Raw genomic sequence first — 14,324 nt, forward strand, 5'->3', positions numbered from 1 at the left:
ATAGCTCCTCCCCCTTGTTACCAACTCATACAGCAGTACAACCACGGCTTCTGATTGATATTATATTAGACATTTGACGGATTGTCAGACATTGAGTATTAGGTATATAGTAGCAAGTCTCTATCTTGGGCTATGTTGGTGAATTATTGAGTAGCAATGGATTTAAATTGTTATTTGCAATGTATTCAGTGGAACCTGTGTCTTGTAGAATGAGTCTCTCGTCTGTTAATGGCTATCAAAATGGTGGTACGTTTTGGAGGGATCAATGTTGCTATCATCTTAGTTTTTAAATCACATTCTGATGGGGAGTATTTTTGATAGCTATTAAACTCCAGGTGGAAATCTTGAGATTTGCATGGGGCAGCAACCTTTTGTGTGAGAGCGTTATATTAGATTACGATCACTGGCTTGATTCTCGGTGGTATGAAACATAGGAATATATGCATCGCCATTTAATCTCATTTTGTGGAGAAAAACGGATCATTACACCCATGTTGTTTTCAACATAGCTTTGCACAGGAGTGGATGAGGCCGGTGGTGTTTCACTAGTCCAGTGTCTGTCTTGCCTTTTTTCTTCTTCTTCTCCTCTTTTGCTTGGATGCTCATTAAATGAACAGCTGCCATCATTACCAGCTCTGAGCCTGCACCAGACCCCCACATTTCCAGCTGTGAGAAGGCCCAGTTCTGTCTCTCCCTTCCAAAGAGAAAACACGCAGTGAAGTGTAAACCCGTAGCTCCACCAGAGACGACTGGGGCTTCTCGGTGACCGCTGTGTTGTAACTAATGGTCATAAACACAGTGCCCCCCGAAAAACTGAAAAAAAAGTTTGCAAGGCTGCTGTATCCACATAGCATGAGATTAGTCACTGCACCAGTTTACCCCCAAAACCACGTAGAACAAAAATGAACAGGGCTCGTACTGTTGGCACATTTAACTGCTTGAATTCAGAGATGGCTGACAAATTCCTATACTCATATGAATGTACTGTATTACTGTTTTTAAAGATAGGATGAGCTAATCTAGTCACCTTTTGTTATTGGTCCTTGTTTAATTTGTCTAAGGTATTTTTTGTATACAAAGGTTTACATTTTTATGTATATTTTTCTTGTGTACAAATTATGTAATATGTGTAAAAACACTGTATGTAATATCTGTATATAGTGTGAGAAATATGATCTTTTGTTTTTGGATGTATAAATAAAACTTGCTGTGAGGTATTTACTGACAGTTTATTTATTTTTTTTACTGGGCCATTTGAAATCATTTCCACTAAACGTGATGAGGTGTAGTAACATGCACACTGCCACAGAGGACTTTCCATGCGCATGGAAATAATCAATTGATACATTTCACCACACAGTCCACTCAATAGCTGTTCTGGAGCTTTTGACCACATCACATGGTCTTTCTCAGCGGATTCGTATGATTTAAATTCACAAATTAAGATGGAAAATTGTTTTCGAATGATCAAATTGTATTCAAGTAGCCCAATTTGAACTGGTCATATTGGGGTCACAAACCATCTTAAAAGGTCCATTTAGTAGCTGTTGTACAGCTTTCTATCACATTGCATGGAATTCATCCGCAGCTGGAGACGGTTAGTGTAGATGTCACGGAATTTTAGATGTCAGCTTCTAAGCCAACAGGAAGGAGAAGTCCTTAAAGTGCGCAGCACAAATGGACATCGAAACGTCTACAATTGCGTGACCAAAAAAAAAAAAATAATTCAGATAAATAGTTTTCAAAGTAAAAAAAAAAGCTAATTTCAATATTAAGCAGCTTATTCAGAAGTGGTTCACAATTTATGTCTTAAGTTGCTGTTAAAATTCCAGCTATCACGGCTTTAGTACCACACATTTCATCCAACTAAGAAAAGAAGACTCCAATAATACTTTACTGCTCACATACAATGTCTAAATATAACCCTACTACAAAATGATGACGCAGTCCTTTTACATTTTAGCTGCACTGAGCTTTTACATTTGTTTTCACATTTTGGAGCATTGCTGCCTAAAAGTCAATACTTCTGAGTTCAAGTTATTAATCCATAGTCACAGACTTGACAGCAATTGAAAAGGTCGAACACTTTACTCAGTAATTCATATAATTAATCTCTTGATTTTTAATAAACGTGTGCATTTTAAGAACCTACCATTATCACAGACTACTGTGCTCAAGTGAATTGAAACTAAGACTGTTATACGGTACAGCATCCAAGACGGGTGATGTTTAGAACTAGAGGCCCTTCAGGTTGATGGATGCACAGAAAACGGTTCTGAATCACAGAAAATCTAAAACGTTGTTGCAGGAAAGCACATTTCAAATAAGTAAAAACCATTCATCAAATTGTACTGGATTTTTTTATTTTTTTTCCTTAAAATCATTTGACAACTTTCAATAAATCCCACAGCACTGTCCTGAATTAGCAAACATGTATGTATACTGGACTATGAACCATCAGCAAAGTCACACAAAATGAAACGCACATTTCAAGTGATTGCTATCCAGTGTTTACTGAAACGTTTACACATCACAGAACCAAACTTTACTCCCTCTATGACATAATACTGCTCTTTTGGGTTATAAAAATAGTTTCATAGAATATATGCCTACTTGTGCTAAGGATTGACTCTTGGCGATCACACTGCTTTATTGCCATACAACACAAAGGGAAGGAAATAAAAGGGGTGTAATTGCGACATTAACATTGCAGCCTTTTAAACTACCATTTAAAAAAGAAAATAACTAAATAAATCTGCAAAGTGCAACACATAAAAAGAAATAGTCATCACAGACCATGTCGAAGGTGCAAATGTATTGAATTTGTCTCAGTTTGGGATGGAGGGGCATGGCACGTCTCACAAGTTACAATGAAGAGTAATGTTTCTCAGAAGAGCAGAAAACACAACCGTGACATTGAGTCGGGCACCTTTTCTTGATTTCGGTTAACCGGGTTCTACTTCGAACAACGTACTCCACTTTAACGCATTAAACTTTGTACTTCGCCGCAATTAGCGAGCAGAAAAGAAAAGAAAGTCTTTGGAGAGAATGTTCTGTTTAAATGATAAAAGCAAAGCAAGAACACATTTGAGAATATGGGAAATATGTTTGTTCGCTTTCCTGCGGAGAGTTAAAGAAGAGGATGAATACCGCTTTCTCACTTTCACTGAATAAAATGAAGCAACAGCAAGTAGTGAAACGTGCATTTTTTTTTAATGCTAAGCTAGGTACCCTTTTGTTCTTGATTTAATGAATTGTACCCCTTTATTTTTTTATCTCATTATCACTTGATACTTTGCACAGCATATTAAATTGACTTGACTGGTCCGAGCCAAGAAGCCTCCTGTAAGATACTGTACAAGTGAAACTCACCACTATGAAGTGTTAGTTGGTGAGCACATTTTGTTACCTCTGGACAGAGGCAGTGTTTGTGCTAAGCTAACCAGCGTAGCCGCATATTTAACAGACAAATATCACAGCAGATTGATCTTCTAATCGAACTCTCCCCGAGAAAGTGAGTAAATCGTGTTTTTCAGCACTGTCGCTTCAACTTGTGTACCGTGTACCATATGTCGCCCGTGTGACTCCATAAGAATCATAAAAAGCCCTCTCGTCTGAGAAGAAGGAAAATAAGTCCATTTGTTCATACATGCATCATACTGACAAGGAATGAAATAAATATGTTTGATCTTTTATCGTTTGTCTTTTAAAAGTATTGCTGCATATGCATTTTAATGCCACAGGAAAACAAAAAAAGAGAAGAAATCACAACAGAAGCATCGGATCTAACATAGTAAAGCAGATACTGTTCATCCCATTCATCACAAATACTCTAAGGCTGACTCAACTCTGTCCAGTCCTGCTACAGTATGCTACAACACATACCGCTCAGGCCAACCAACGGGCTTTATACTGTTACACTACCATGCACATTCCTCTTTAACCGCAGTCACAAGTAGTAGCAGTGAACACCTTGTGGCTTCATGTTAACATCTGAGAGCAGTGTCCTCTACTACGAGACAAGTCTTTGTCTTTACTGTACAAGTGAAAACGTCTCACAAGTCCCAAAGTGGAAAGATTCAGCTGCGCAAATATTAACACTGCATGGCCGACTCCAGAGTCCGAGCTGAGAGACTTCAGGTGGACTTTTTTTTTTTGTTGTTCTCCCAGATAGCATACCTGCAAAATGCTGTAAGTCTCGTGCTACTGTGTTATGGCTACTTTGTTTATAGACAAAAAGGCATTTATACTTGAAGTGCAATTAAAGCTGTGGGTAAGCTGAGGAGATGGATAGTACCGCTGCAGCTCCAAAGGAAGACTAACGGAGTCTGCTGATTCCTAAACTAGATGACAGCGCTGCCCTGTTAATGGAATGAATGGACGAACCCTCGGTTCATCTGACCAGTCAAAAACACACCGCAAAAAAAAAAAAAAAAAGAGAAGAAGAAGACGACGACGGGGTGAGTCCAACAAACCAACACAAGCGGAGGCCTTGTGGAGCGGGAGCTGGCGTCAGAGCAGTTTAAAACTGGTGGGGCTTCATCGATCCAGCCTTTTGTTTTATTTTTTACATTCTGCAACATTATTACAGCCACAGCAGAGTGTGTATTAAGAAATGTATAATAAATCAAGAGTAAAACATGATAGAGGGCAGTCATTTCTCATTCACTGGATGAGTACTTAGAAGGTTTAACAACTGGAATAAATCAAAAGACCGATATACAAAAGAACAAGTAGAAAGGCAAGGCAATCTCATGTATGGCCATTTTAGTCTCGCAAAATATTTACCTCACAACCATTATCTACAGATTGCATTTGGCCGTTTGTACACAGTGGTTCCATTACAAACACTTCAATGTTGTTTTTTTTCGTGAATCTGTAGAAATGAGCATATTTACAAGTCTGTACAGCCACCCTATAGAGCTCTGTCCGTCTCCCAGAGAACCCGATCCACTTAAAGCAGGATACCTGAGTTTTCAATAGAATGCTTCAACCCACTCGTCACGTCACCGCACGCTTCACAGGATATCTCGCGCAGCCGCACGCGCGCGCGCATGCACACAGTTAATTAAGCAAAGGTGTTTCCTCCAAAAAGGATGCCGAGTGTAAACCTACGCTCATCAAAATCAATAACTCAAAGAGTCCTCGCAGAAAGACAGCAGACTCCACCGTCAAAATAAAAAAAAACAGCTGTGAAGGAGGTATTGAGAAGGGACGTTAATACAGCAGGTGGCAGTCGTGGTTGCAGCCGAGCGGCTGAACACCGACTGTCCTGAACAGGACCCTCAGGTGGTGTGCTAGCGTATGAACAGACATTATATAGGCCAGGATTTTGCTTCAGGCTAATGAGTGATGGAGACCTTCCTGGGAGACTTCATCCCGGGCTGTGGAGGTCAGAGGAAAAGATCTGACTGCTGCCACCAGGGTGGGAAATTAGAGCAAAGCTGGATGTGGCGCCTCTCAATGACTGGCAGTAGCCTGTGGCACAGAAAACCTGACAAACACCAGAGAAAAGGGTTAATATCTAGAGAGGGAACTGAACAGGACTCGGGTTAAAACAAGCCTAAAAAGGTCTTGAGATAACATGAACCCTGATTACCTCTGAAGTCTCTGCACTAGCTCAGCTACCAGGGAGTCACAGATCCCTGGGTGGGTTTCTTCTGCCAGGAAAATGGCCTCCCGCAGCGCCTCCACAGCCTCCGGCTTGCCATTACGCGTCTCGCCCTTTTCTTTCAACTGCGAAAAAATGACACATTTTAGATACCAATAGAATGTGGACTTTCTCGGTCTCTGACAAAATACATCTGACCGTACGGTGCATTTCTTTCTTTGTGATGAGCATTGATGATTGTAAACAGTTTTACTTGAAATCATGCATTCAGTAATGATAATAACATTAGTGCCATTACCTCAGTAAACAGCGGAGAAAAGATTGTTGATAAGCTTTGTGACAAAGGCCTCTTTGGACTCTCCTGCACCAGGAAACAAAAATGATTTAAATGTCAAAAGGGGAAATCTAAGAGACCGCAGACACAACAAGAGGCTCTACTACTGCTTCACTACTTCTTTTCTCTACAATGGCGTGTGGTCTCACCTGTTCCCTTTCAAGCTCTGCTGGCTGTGCTGCGCCATTCTGAAACTTCTTGAGGTCCTTCTCCCTGATGGTGTTGAAGATCCAGTCATCGCTGCCAGCGTCGTCTCCTCCAGAGGCCTGGCCGTTTGACTCCCTGCGGTGACACAGGATGTTTAGGATCATCAGTGTACTCAAGAGTTGCTAGATTTTTGCTTCGGAGTGTAAAGTTGGGACGTCTTGCCGGATGGATTGTTATGTTCCAGACAACTTACTCATCAGACTCATCGGAGCTGGATTGCTCCCGAGACTGCTCGGATTTCCACCTCTTGTATCTGTCGATCAGCTCCGTCAGATAGGACGTCTTTTTGGCATGCCGTACAATATACTTGTGTTTTAACAGCTCTTTGGCAGTTGGCCTCTAAAGGAAAACACAGAAAACAAACTTACCGGTCAATATTAAAAGAATACTCTGGCCTCATTACTCATAACGGTGTGAACAACTGTCCTTAAAACTTACAAAGCTAGGCTCCTTATTTAAACAGGCTTCAATAAACTCTTTGAGTGGTTTACTGTAGCTTCCTTCCAGTGTCGGTGGGTTGTTCTTTGGGATGAGGAATAACACCTTCATAGGATGAAGTTCAGAGTGCGGCGGCTCTCCTTTAGCCAGTTCTATTGCCGTTATTCCTAATGACCAGATGTCTGCCTGCAAAAAAATAATACAAAAGAAAACATTTGGGAGAGAAAAGATCATCGAATAAAGCAGCAGAATCTCACATTCGTCCACACAGACACATGACATTTAAACTGGCTGACTTAAGCAGCATGGGTGTATTTGCGGAACCCCTGTAAACTGAAGCGCTGACTCATAGTTGTGGTTATTCCAAAAATATGTATTCGGTCATTTATAGTCTAGCAAACCGGTCTTAAAAAAGTGCTCAACAACTTGAACACAGAGGTCAAGAGAGCGATGAAAACAAAGACAAAATGTACAAATCATTTGGGAATGATTTCACACACATCTTTGTTTTTCTTTGGGATTCTTCTTTCTAACATCACACTTCACCGTGAGAACAATAGAAGCTGGAATGAGTCTGACCTTTGAATCGTAGGCAGATTGCTTTATGACTTCAGGGGCCATCCAGAAAGGAGTACCAACGAACGTGTTCCTCTTTATCTGGGTGTCCGTCAGCTGGCCCGCCACTCCAAAGTCTGCCAGCTTCACCTCGCCTTGTTCTGACAGCAACACATTGGCAGCTGAAAGCAAAGAGGACAAAGATATGAACGTTCAGTGCTTAAAAAGATACAAACGATGCCATTTGTCTCAACCACTTTAGTCCTACGATTGTTCAAGGCTTACCTTTGATGTCTCGGTGGATTTTCTTCTCAGAGTGCAGATACTCGAGCCCCTTCAGGATCTCTCGGAGAATTGTGGCAATCTGTGTTTCATCCAGAGCACCTGGTTCCAACTAGAAGAGCGGACGCGTTAGAGGAGAAAGTGACTTTGGGCTGAAGTTTGAACAGATTTTACACATCAGATAAATGTCATAATGTCCTGAAAATCATATTGTTTATCATATGGCAGGGTCACTTTCTGTATTTTAACATACTTACCAAATCCAGGGCTGATCCTCCACCCAAATATTCCATGATAATCCATAACTTCGTACCCTGGAAAATAAATCATGAATTCAGTCAGACGGTGTACAAAGTTATCGTAGTTATTACAAACAGAGTAACGGTTCATACTCACCGTGTCCACAGTAAATGTACCGAGAGTACTCCTTTTGTTACTTAGAACACTATGAGCTGAATTTATTACATTATTCAACATTTTCTGTTTAGTCTATAATGTAATAACAGAAAACCGTTTATACGTTGTGTTCACATGGTTTGCTTTTATCATGTGCTTATTATTACATTAAGTTTGAATTATTACATTATGAGCAGTTATTGCATTATGAGTTGTTACACACAAACGTAAGTGCGCGGACACACACACACACCACACACACACACACACACACACACACCACACACACACACACACACACACACACACACACACACACACACACACACACACACACACACACACACACACACTAATGAGCCTTAATTCTCTCCTTCAGCCAGCAACACAACTTAAGCTAATGGACCACCACTTCTCTCCTGACTGCTGTTAGGTACCACAGTAAATGCTGTGAGAGGCACTCTAAGCACCATCACATGTGGCGTGACTGAAATTCTACTATCACTATAGAAATGTTATATAGGATGTTTAAAAAGGCCAGAATCTGCTGGAGTACAAAGCAGAAAGAGTAAAACATACGTCAATATCCAAATACTTACAGACTGCACTCTGAAAAGTCCTCGAGCTACATACAGCAGCGTCGGCCTACTTTGAGTCCTTCAATCTGTGCAATATTAAAAAGGCAATACTTGTTCCATTGCCAGTATGCATTATTTAATGACCTACATTGCGCACGCACGCTTGCAGGAATACACTACTGACACACACGCATTATGTCGAGCAGGAGCTGGAACAGATTGACGATGATTTTCTTCCTCACCTTTAGGTATGAGCCATAATACTTGGTGATAAAGGGACTGTCACACTGGCTGAGGACTGTGATTTCCTGTTGAATGTCTTCTATGTCGTCCTCCGCTTCTTCCAGATCGATAGTTTTAATGGCCACGACTTTCTGTGTCCGACTGTCGATGCCTTTGAAAACTTCGCCGAAAGAGCCTTTCCCTATCCTGTCCAGCTTGGTGAAAAACTCTTCTGGATCCGCTCGGAAATTCTGTGTGACGGAGAGAAGGACGGGGGGAGAGAGAGAGAGAGAAAACATAAGTAACGTCTGACAAGCAACATGGCTTAGTGTCTCCCATCATGTTTCTGGGATACACTATACTCAAGTTAGCAATTAAAGAGCCAGCAATCAGGGAACTTTCAGCCTGTGATTTTAATACACTGCAATCTAAAAACAGATTAAATGAATCGTGCACCCTGAGCCTCACCACTAGGGCTGCATCTGACAACTGCTTCGATTACAGATCAATCTGCAGACAATTTGTGTGGTTAATTGTTTCGTCTATGATGTCCAAAAATAGTGAATATTGCCCATCACGGTTTCCATCTAAAAATGTCTTGTTGGGTCCGACCAACAGTTTCAAACCCAACAATACTCAGTTTGCTTTCATATTAAATCAATTATCAAAATAGAAACTGTTACATTTTCTGTTGATCGATTTAATCGAGAGAAATCACCCAAACGCATAATTCTGTTAATTTTTTGGGTAATTTAACTCAAGCAAAGTGTGAAATATAGAAATGATGTTTATATTCAGCCGGACCTTAACCGTTGCATGTCACCATTTTTTTTTTTTACCCTGAGGCTGTGGGTAACACTTCAATCATGAGACCACATGGTAACACAGACTGAGGCTTAATGACCTCCATCACAAGCAGAAACTGCAGCACTACACGCGAACTCACTGAATGAACTAAATGGCTCATTCCCGGATGGAGCACCAGAGAGGAAATAATGGTCTGCAAGTTGGCCGGTTCAGTTTCCCTTCACGCACAGCAATCATGAGTCTAAACAGTCTGAGTAGTGTTTGCAGTGCCATCATCTCATAGTCAAATATTACACAAAAATAAGTCTATCCTGAAAAAAAGCTTCATTTCTTTTGTTAAAGCATCACTCTATATATTATTAAGATTATCTGAACAATTCAAATGAAACAAATATTTTTGCAGAAGCTTTAAAATGAACAAACTAAAGCATTTAAGCCTAATGCTTAATGAACCAGGTAACTCAGCCATAAGGATACATATATTAAAAATCACAATATGGCCTCCTTATTAATATGTCTTTTCAACAAATAATGATGTAAAAATGATTATACCCTCTGATATTGCAATTGTAACACCAGTCAAAATAATATGCTCGTTATTTTTCAGCCCTACTGTTTGGCTCAGAGAGCAGATTGCCTCACAGTCCCCCCCACCCCCAGAGAACAGTTTCCTGTAAACGTGCTAATGCACGGTGGTCAACCTATGTGGAAGGGGAGATGAGCAGCTGCACTTTGAAAAATTGGCAAAGAGGTGGCTGCTGAATTTGATAGCAAAGGGACTTTAGAACAAAGACTGCAGAGCGGTGCAGAATAAAGCAGAGTAGAAACAACACAACCAAAATACTATCACAACACCGGTGTGGTCAGTCATCCAGGTGAAAATCATAACGTCGAGGCGGACCGCTGTAAAAACAATGGGGGAAAAGAACAATGAAGCTGCGGCCACAGACTACACATGATGGGAATGTACTTGCCATATACACAGTCAGCAGGTTTACTGCGACAACTACAACGGCCTGAACCTCGCTCTAAAAGCGGGTTTGATGCTCTCCTATCGGCACCACACGCCTCCACGCATCACAGCCTCAGGGTTCAAGGCTCACCTCCAGCATCCCAAGTGCCAAGTCTTCTCTGGATACTAACCTGTGGACTCAGGTCCGTTTTTTACCACGTGAACCTGCGTAATGTCTGTGCATATCTGTGTTCATAATTTAAGAGAAGTAGTATTTAGGTCACTCCTTGAGATCGTTATGATTACACAGTCTGTAGAGGCTGTAGTGTGATCTTCAAACGGGACGTGTCCTGACTGGCAGCTAGTGGCCGGTTCAACTAAAATAAAGTTGAACAAAAGACTATTCAAAAAACATATTCGAGCTACTATGCCATTGGTGGCCCATAAAAATAAAACTATGCCACAAGGACAATAAATCTTAAACTACTATAAAGTCAAGCTACAGAATATTAATAAGCAAGTATTTTATTGTGACTGTAAAATTAATATCTTCATTCGTGCATTTATTAGTCACTTAATCAATTAGTGGATCAATAGGTTATTAAATGGCAACTATTAATTAATCATTTAATAAATCTATTGTGCAAAATGTCCAAAGATTCTCTGGTTCCATCTTCTCACTACAGACTTCATATCAATGTAACCTAAAGATCTTTAGGTTGTTAAATGATGGCTGGTTATAGACCTAGATCACCCTGGGTTATGTTTAGGACAATTCTGATGGTGGTTGCTCTTTTTCTTCTGACATTTTGTAGACTTACAGAATTGACAGATTAATGGAAAACGAAGGTAATCATCAGTTGGTGTCTTCCTTGTCTTTCATTGACATTACATTACTTCTCTGTTGGTCACAATAACAACAGTGGACGTGGACTAAATTGCAAGTTGAATGTTGTTCATAAATTAGGAGTAAACTCGAGCAGAATAAATTATGGTTTAACGGTGCGTTAGTCATTCAGTGCACTTTAGAGTTGACAAATAGGTGCATTAATCATTGCACAGCAAAGGCGATAACGTTAAGTGTTGATCGAGATAATGACGCAGTGTTCCTGTAGATAAAGTTATTTACAGGCATCGAGCTCAACTTCAGAGGAAACGTAAAATGTCGGGTGGCTCTTAACCAAATAAGCGTGCCTCTGAAAGTTAGAAATGTAACAATATATATATGTGTTTTACCTGAACCCCCGGCAGTCCACTTTGAATAATAGGTGAAAGAGCCATGGCGTCAGATCAGCAAAGATGACGCCTTTCCTCCTTTCCTCGTCCTTTTTTTGCCTCCCTTGTCAGAGGTGTAACGTTAGATTCTGGTTGGGATGACCCGGTCCGTCCCACGAACTCAAAGGATAACTTAGGTGAGTTGACGTGTAAAACAGAGAGGTGAGCTCGACTTGTCGGCTCGTACTTCGAGCTGCCTGCCTCACTCTCCTCACCCTCCTTCCGCAGTTAGCGAGCGTTAGCTACTTTAGCAGCTAGCAAACAGTTGAATAATTAGATCTCTGTAGACCAGCGCGGACTCTCAGCGCGTGCTTTGCAGTCCCCCGATGATAAGATAGACGTCTGGTCTGAAAAGTGTCGCGCAGAGTAAATAAATGCGCACTGTTATTTAGTTGTATCGCTTGTTGTTCTATTCTCTCATCACTTTTCTCGGTCGCCCAGCGCCATCTTGGTTAATGTCATTTTCATTTTCCGGAGGACCAATCAGAGCGAGGGAGAGGCGACGGTGCATGTGTCGTCATTAGGCTCGTTCGACATAAGCCAGGCGTGCACAGAATCGATCACCGGCGACCACAATGCATGCTGGGTAGATTTGCGTCCGACTTGCTCTGACGCCATGAAAACGTGCGTACATTTTAGAGCCAGGCTGAGGCGCTGCAGAATTGTTCTCCACCGACTGACCCCAGGGCATGATGGGTAGAAGAGGTGGGCGACCGTGGCTCACTGGGTTAAGAGGGTTGTCTGGTGACCGCAAGAAAAGAGACGGGTCATGTGGCGCCCGTCATAGGCAGCCCACTGCCCCTTGTATACAGGGATGGGTCAGAGACGAATTTCCCCCTTAACGGGATAAATATAGTATAAATATAACTAAAATCCTAATTTTCCGTGTAATTGTAATACTTAACGCTAGATTGTTGGCTATTAGTCTCATTTTGTGCAGTGATGTGGCCGATAATAATAGTAATAACAATAATAATATGTAAGGTTATTTATTTAGCATCTGTAAATTAAGATAGTTATTGAGAAAGCCTACATCCAACTTGATGTCAACATTTTCAAAGCACTGAATGTGTCCATCGATTAACGATTGTGAAGCGTCACAAAACGTATTAAAAGAAAAGCACAGTTGTCACTGATGGAAACTTGCAGTGTTGCTTTTCCTCCGTGTGTAGCCTATTTATGTAGCTGTGATGTTTGGACTGTTGGTTCAGTTTTTACATTTCTTAAATTTACGGTTGTATGGTTTAGAAATGACGCTATCTTCACATATATTTATTTATATAAATGTTCAGATAAATATGACATCCAAGACCTAAAATATGCCCAATCCTATATCCCCAATTATAATAATAACATATTATATAAATAAAAAGACAAACTTAAAGACCACTTTGAAAAGTCGATTTATTGTTTTGGAAAATCCCGTTTGTGTGACCTCTACATATAAGTACAGTGAAACTTCGAGAGCTTTGCTTATAGGAGGGATATTTTGAAATATAGTATTTATAATCATACAATTGTAAAATAATGAACTAACTATGTAAAATGTTGGGATTTACTCTAACCTCCTACATTAGGACAGTGTTTTTATGCTGTCATTCACTCACTCTTTATGCTTTCTCACATCGCAGGTACCAATACCATTAACGCACATTGCTGACTTTGCTCCTTCACCGGAGTCTCTGTGCTTTCCCACTTCGCAGGTTTCCATGGATCCTGGTGATACCTGGACCCTGGTCTTGCCTCCTGCCGTGATTCTGTCATATGCATTGAATGTGTTGTAACTCTGTAAATGTTGTTCATTCTGTACACATGACATCTATTGCACTTCTGTCCATCCTGGGAGAGGGATCCCTCCTCTGTTGCTCTCCCACAGGTCTCTTCCTCTTTTCTCCCCGTTAAAGGGGTTTTTGGGGGAGTTTTTCCTGTTCCGATGCGAGGGTCCTGGGACAGAGGATGTCGTATGTGTACAGATTGTAAAGCCCTCTGAGGCAAATTTGTGATTCGTGATTTTGGTCTATACAAAAATAAATTGAATTGAATTGAACCTGCCCCTACTGTTTTCAACAACTCCACAGAAGACACCTGGACAGCTCTGAGGCAATATCTAATTTGCGCTATTTAGTGCCATATATATAGTGACAACGTCTCTGTGTAGTCAACAACTGTCAAATCAAATAAAGAAAGTACACATCAATTATAATTCAACAATTATTATTCGCAGTTTTCCAATTTAACTGGATGGATTATAAATAATACATAGAAATACATAAATACATGTTTTCTCATTTCAAGTAAAATAATGGCTCCATCTAAAAATAAAAGGGTTAGGGTTAACCCTAACTATCTTTGTAGTTAAACTATTGAAGTATACGGCTGTGAAAATACGTAATTATAAAGATAGCTACTAAATACAGTAAATCATCTGAATCTTGGTATAGTACTGGCTGCGTTTATTGGAGGTTGTTTTAAATGTCTGTTAGATCAAATGTATTAAGAGTCCATTTAGATGTACAGAATTATCACATGGCATTTCTGCTTATGTTCACAACCACATCTTGGCCAGATGAATGTAATGGCAACCTTTATATTCCAAATGAGATGTTAGCACAATGCTCACTCACTTTAGCTTGCTAAAGGACGAGACAGGCCGAGGAGAAAGTTTGT

At 40.5% G+C, this 14,324-nt stretch overlaps 1 protein-coding gene across 1 annotated transcript; it reads right to left on the minus strand.

The window, feature by feature from the left end:
- Positions 1 to 2,341: 2,341 nt before the first annotated feature.
- On the minus strand, positions 2,342 to 12,192 carry stk24a (serine/threonine kinase 24a (STE20 homolog, yeast)). Its single transcript, XM_031858418.1, has 11 exons — positions 11,619 to 12,192; positions 8,644 to 8,874; positions 7,685 to 7,741; positions 7,431 to 7,539; positions 7,170 to 7,327; positions 6,591 to 6,776; positions 6,346 to 6,491; positions 6,095 to 6,227; positions 5,910 to 5,972; positions 5,600 to 5,736; positions 2,342 to 5,494 (listed from the first exon to the last, which is right to left on the minus strand). Exons 1-11 carry the CDS (start codon positions 11,661 to 11,663, stop codon positions 5,461 to 5,463), a joined length of 1,299 nt encoding a protein of 432 aa, XP_031714278.1. The 5' UTR covers positions 11,664 to 12,192; the 3' UTR covers positions 2,342 to 5,460.
- Positions 12,193 to 14,324: the final 2,132 nt, after the last annotated feature.

This window comes from Anarrhichthys ocellatus, unplaced genomic scaffold (genome assembly GCF_004355925.1).
Source record: "Anarrhichthys ocellatus isolate YVR2014 unplaced genomic scaffold, GSC_Weel_1.0 scaffold20, whole genome shotgun sequence".
NCBI classification, from domain to species: domain Eukaryota; kingdom Metazoa; phylum Chordata; class Actinopteri; order Perciformes; family Anarhichadidae; genus Anarrhichthys; species Anarrhichthys ocellatus.

Bases quoted from the DNA above. Each gene is read 5' to 3' on its own strand.
- stk24a (XM_031858418.1), bottom strand. From the start codon at position 11,663: ATGGCTCTTTCACCTATTATTCAAAGTGGACTGCCGGGGGTTCAG. The intron at 8,875-11,618 runs GTAAAACACATA...TCCGTCACACAG, and splicing joins GTGGACTGCCGGGGGTTCAG to AATTTCCGAGCGGATCCAGA. The intron at 7,742-8,643 runs GTGAGGAAGAAA...TTTATTTTCCAG, and splicing joins ATTATGGCTCATACCTAAAG to GGTACGAAGTTATGGATTAT.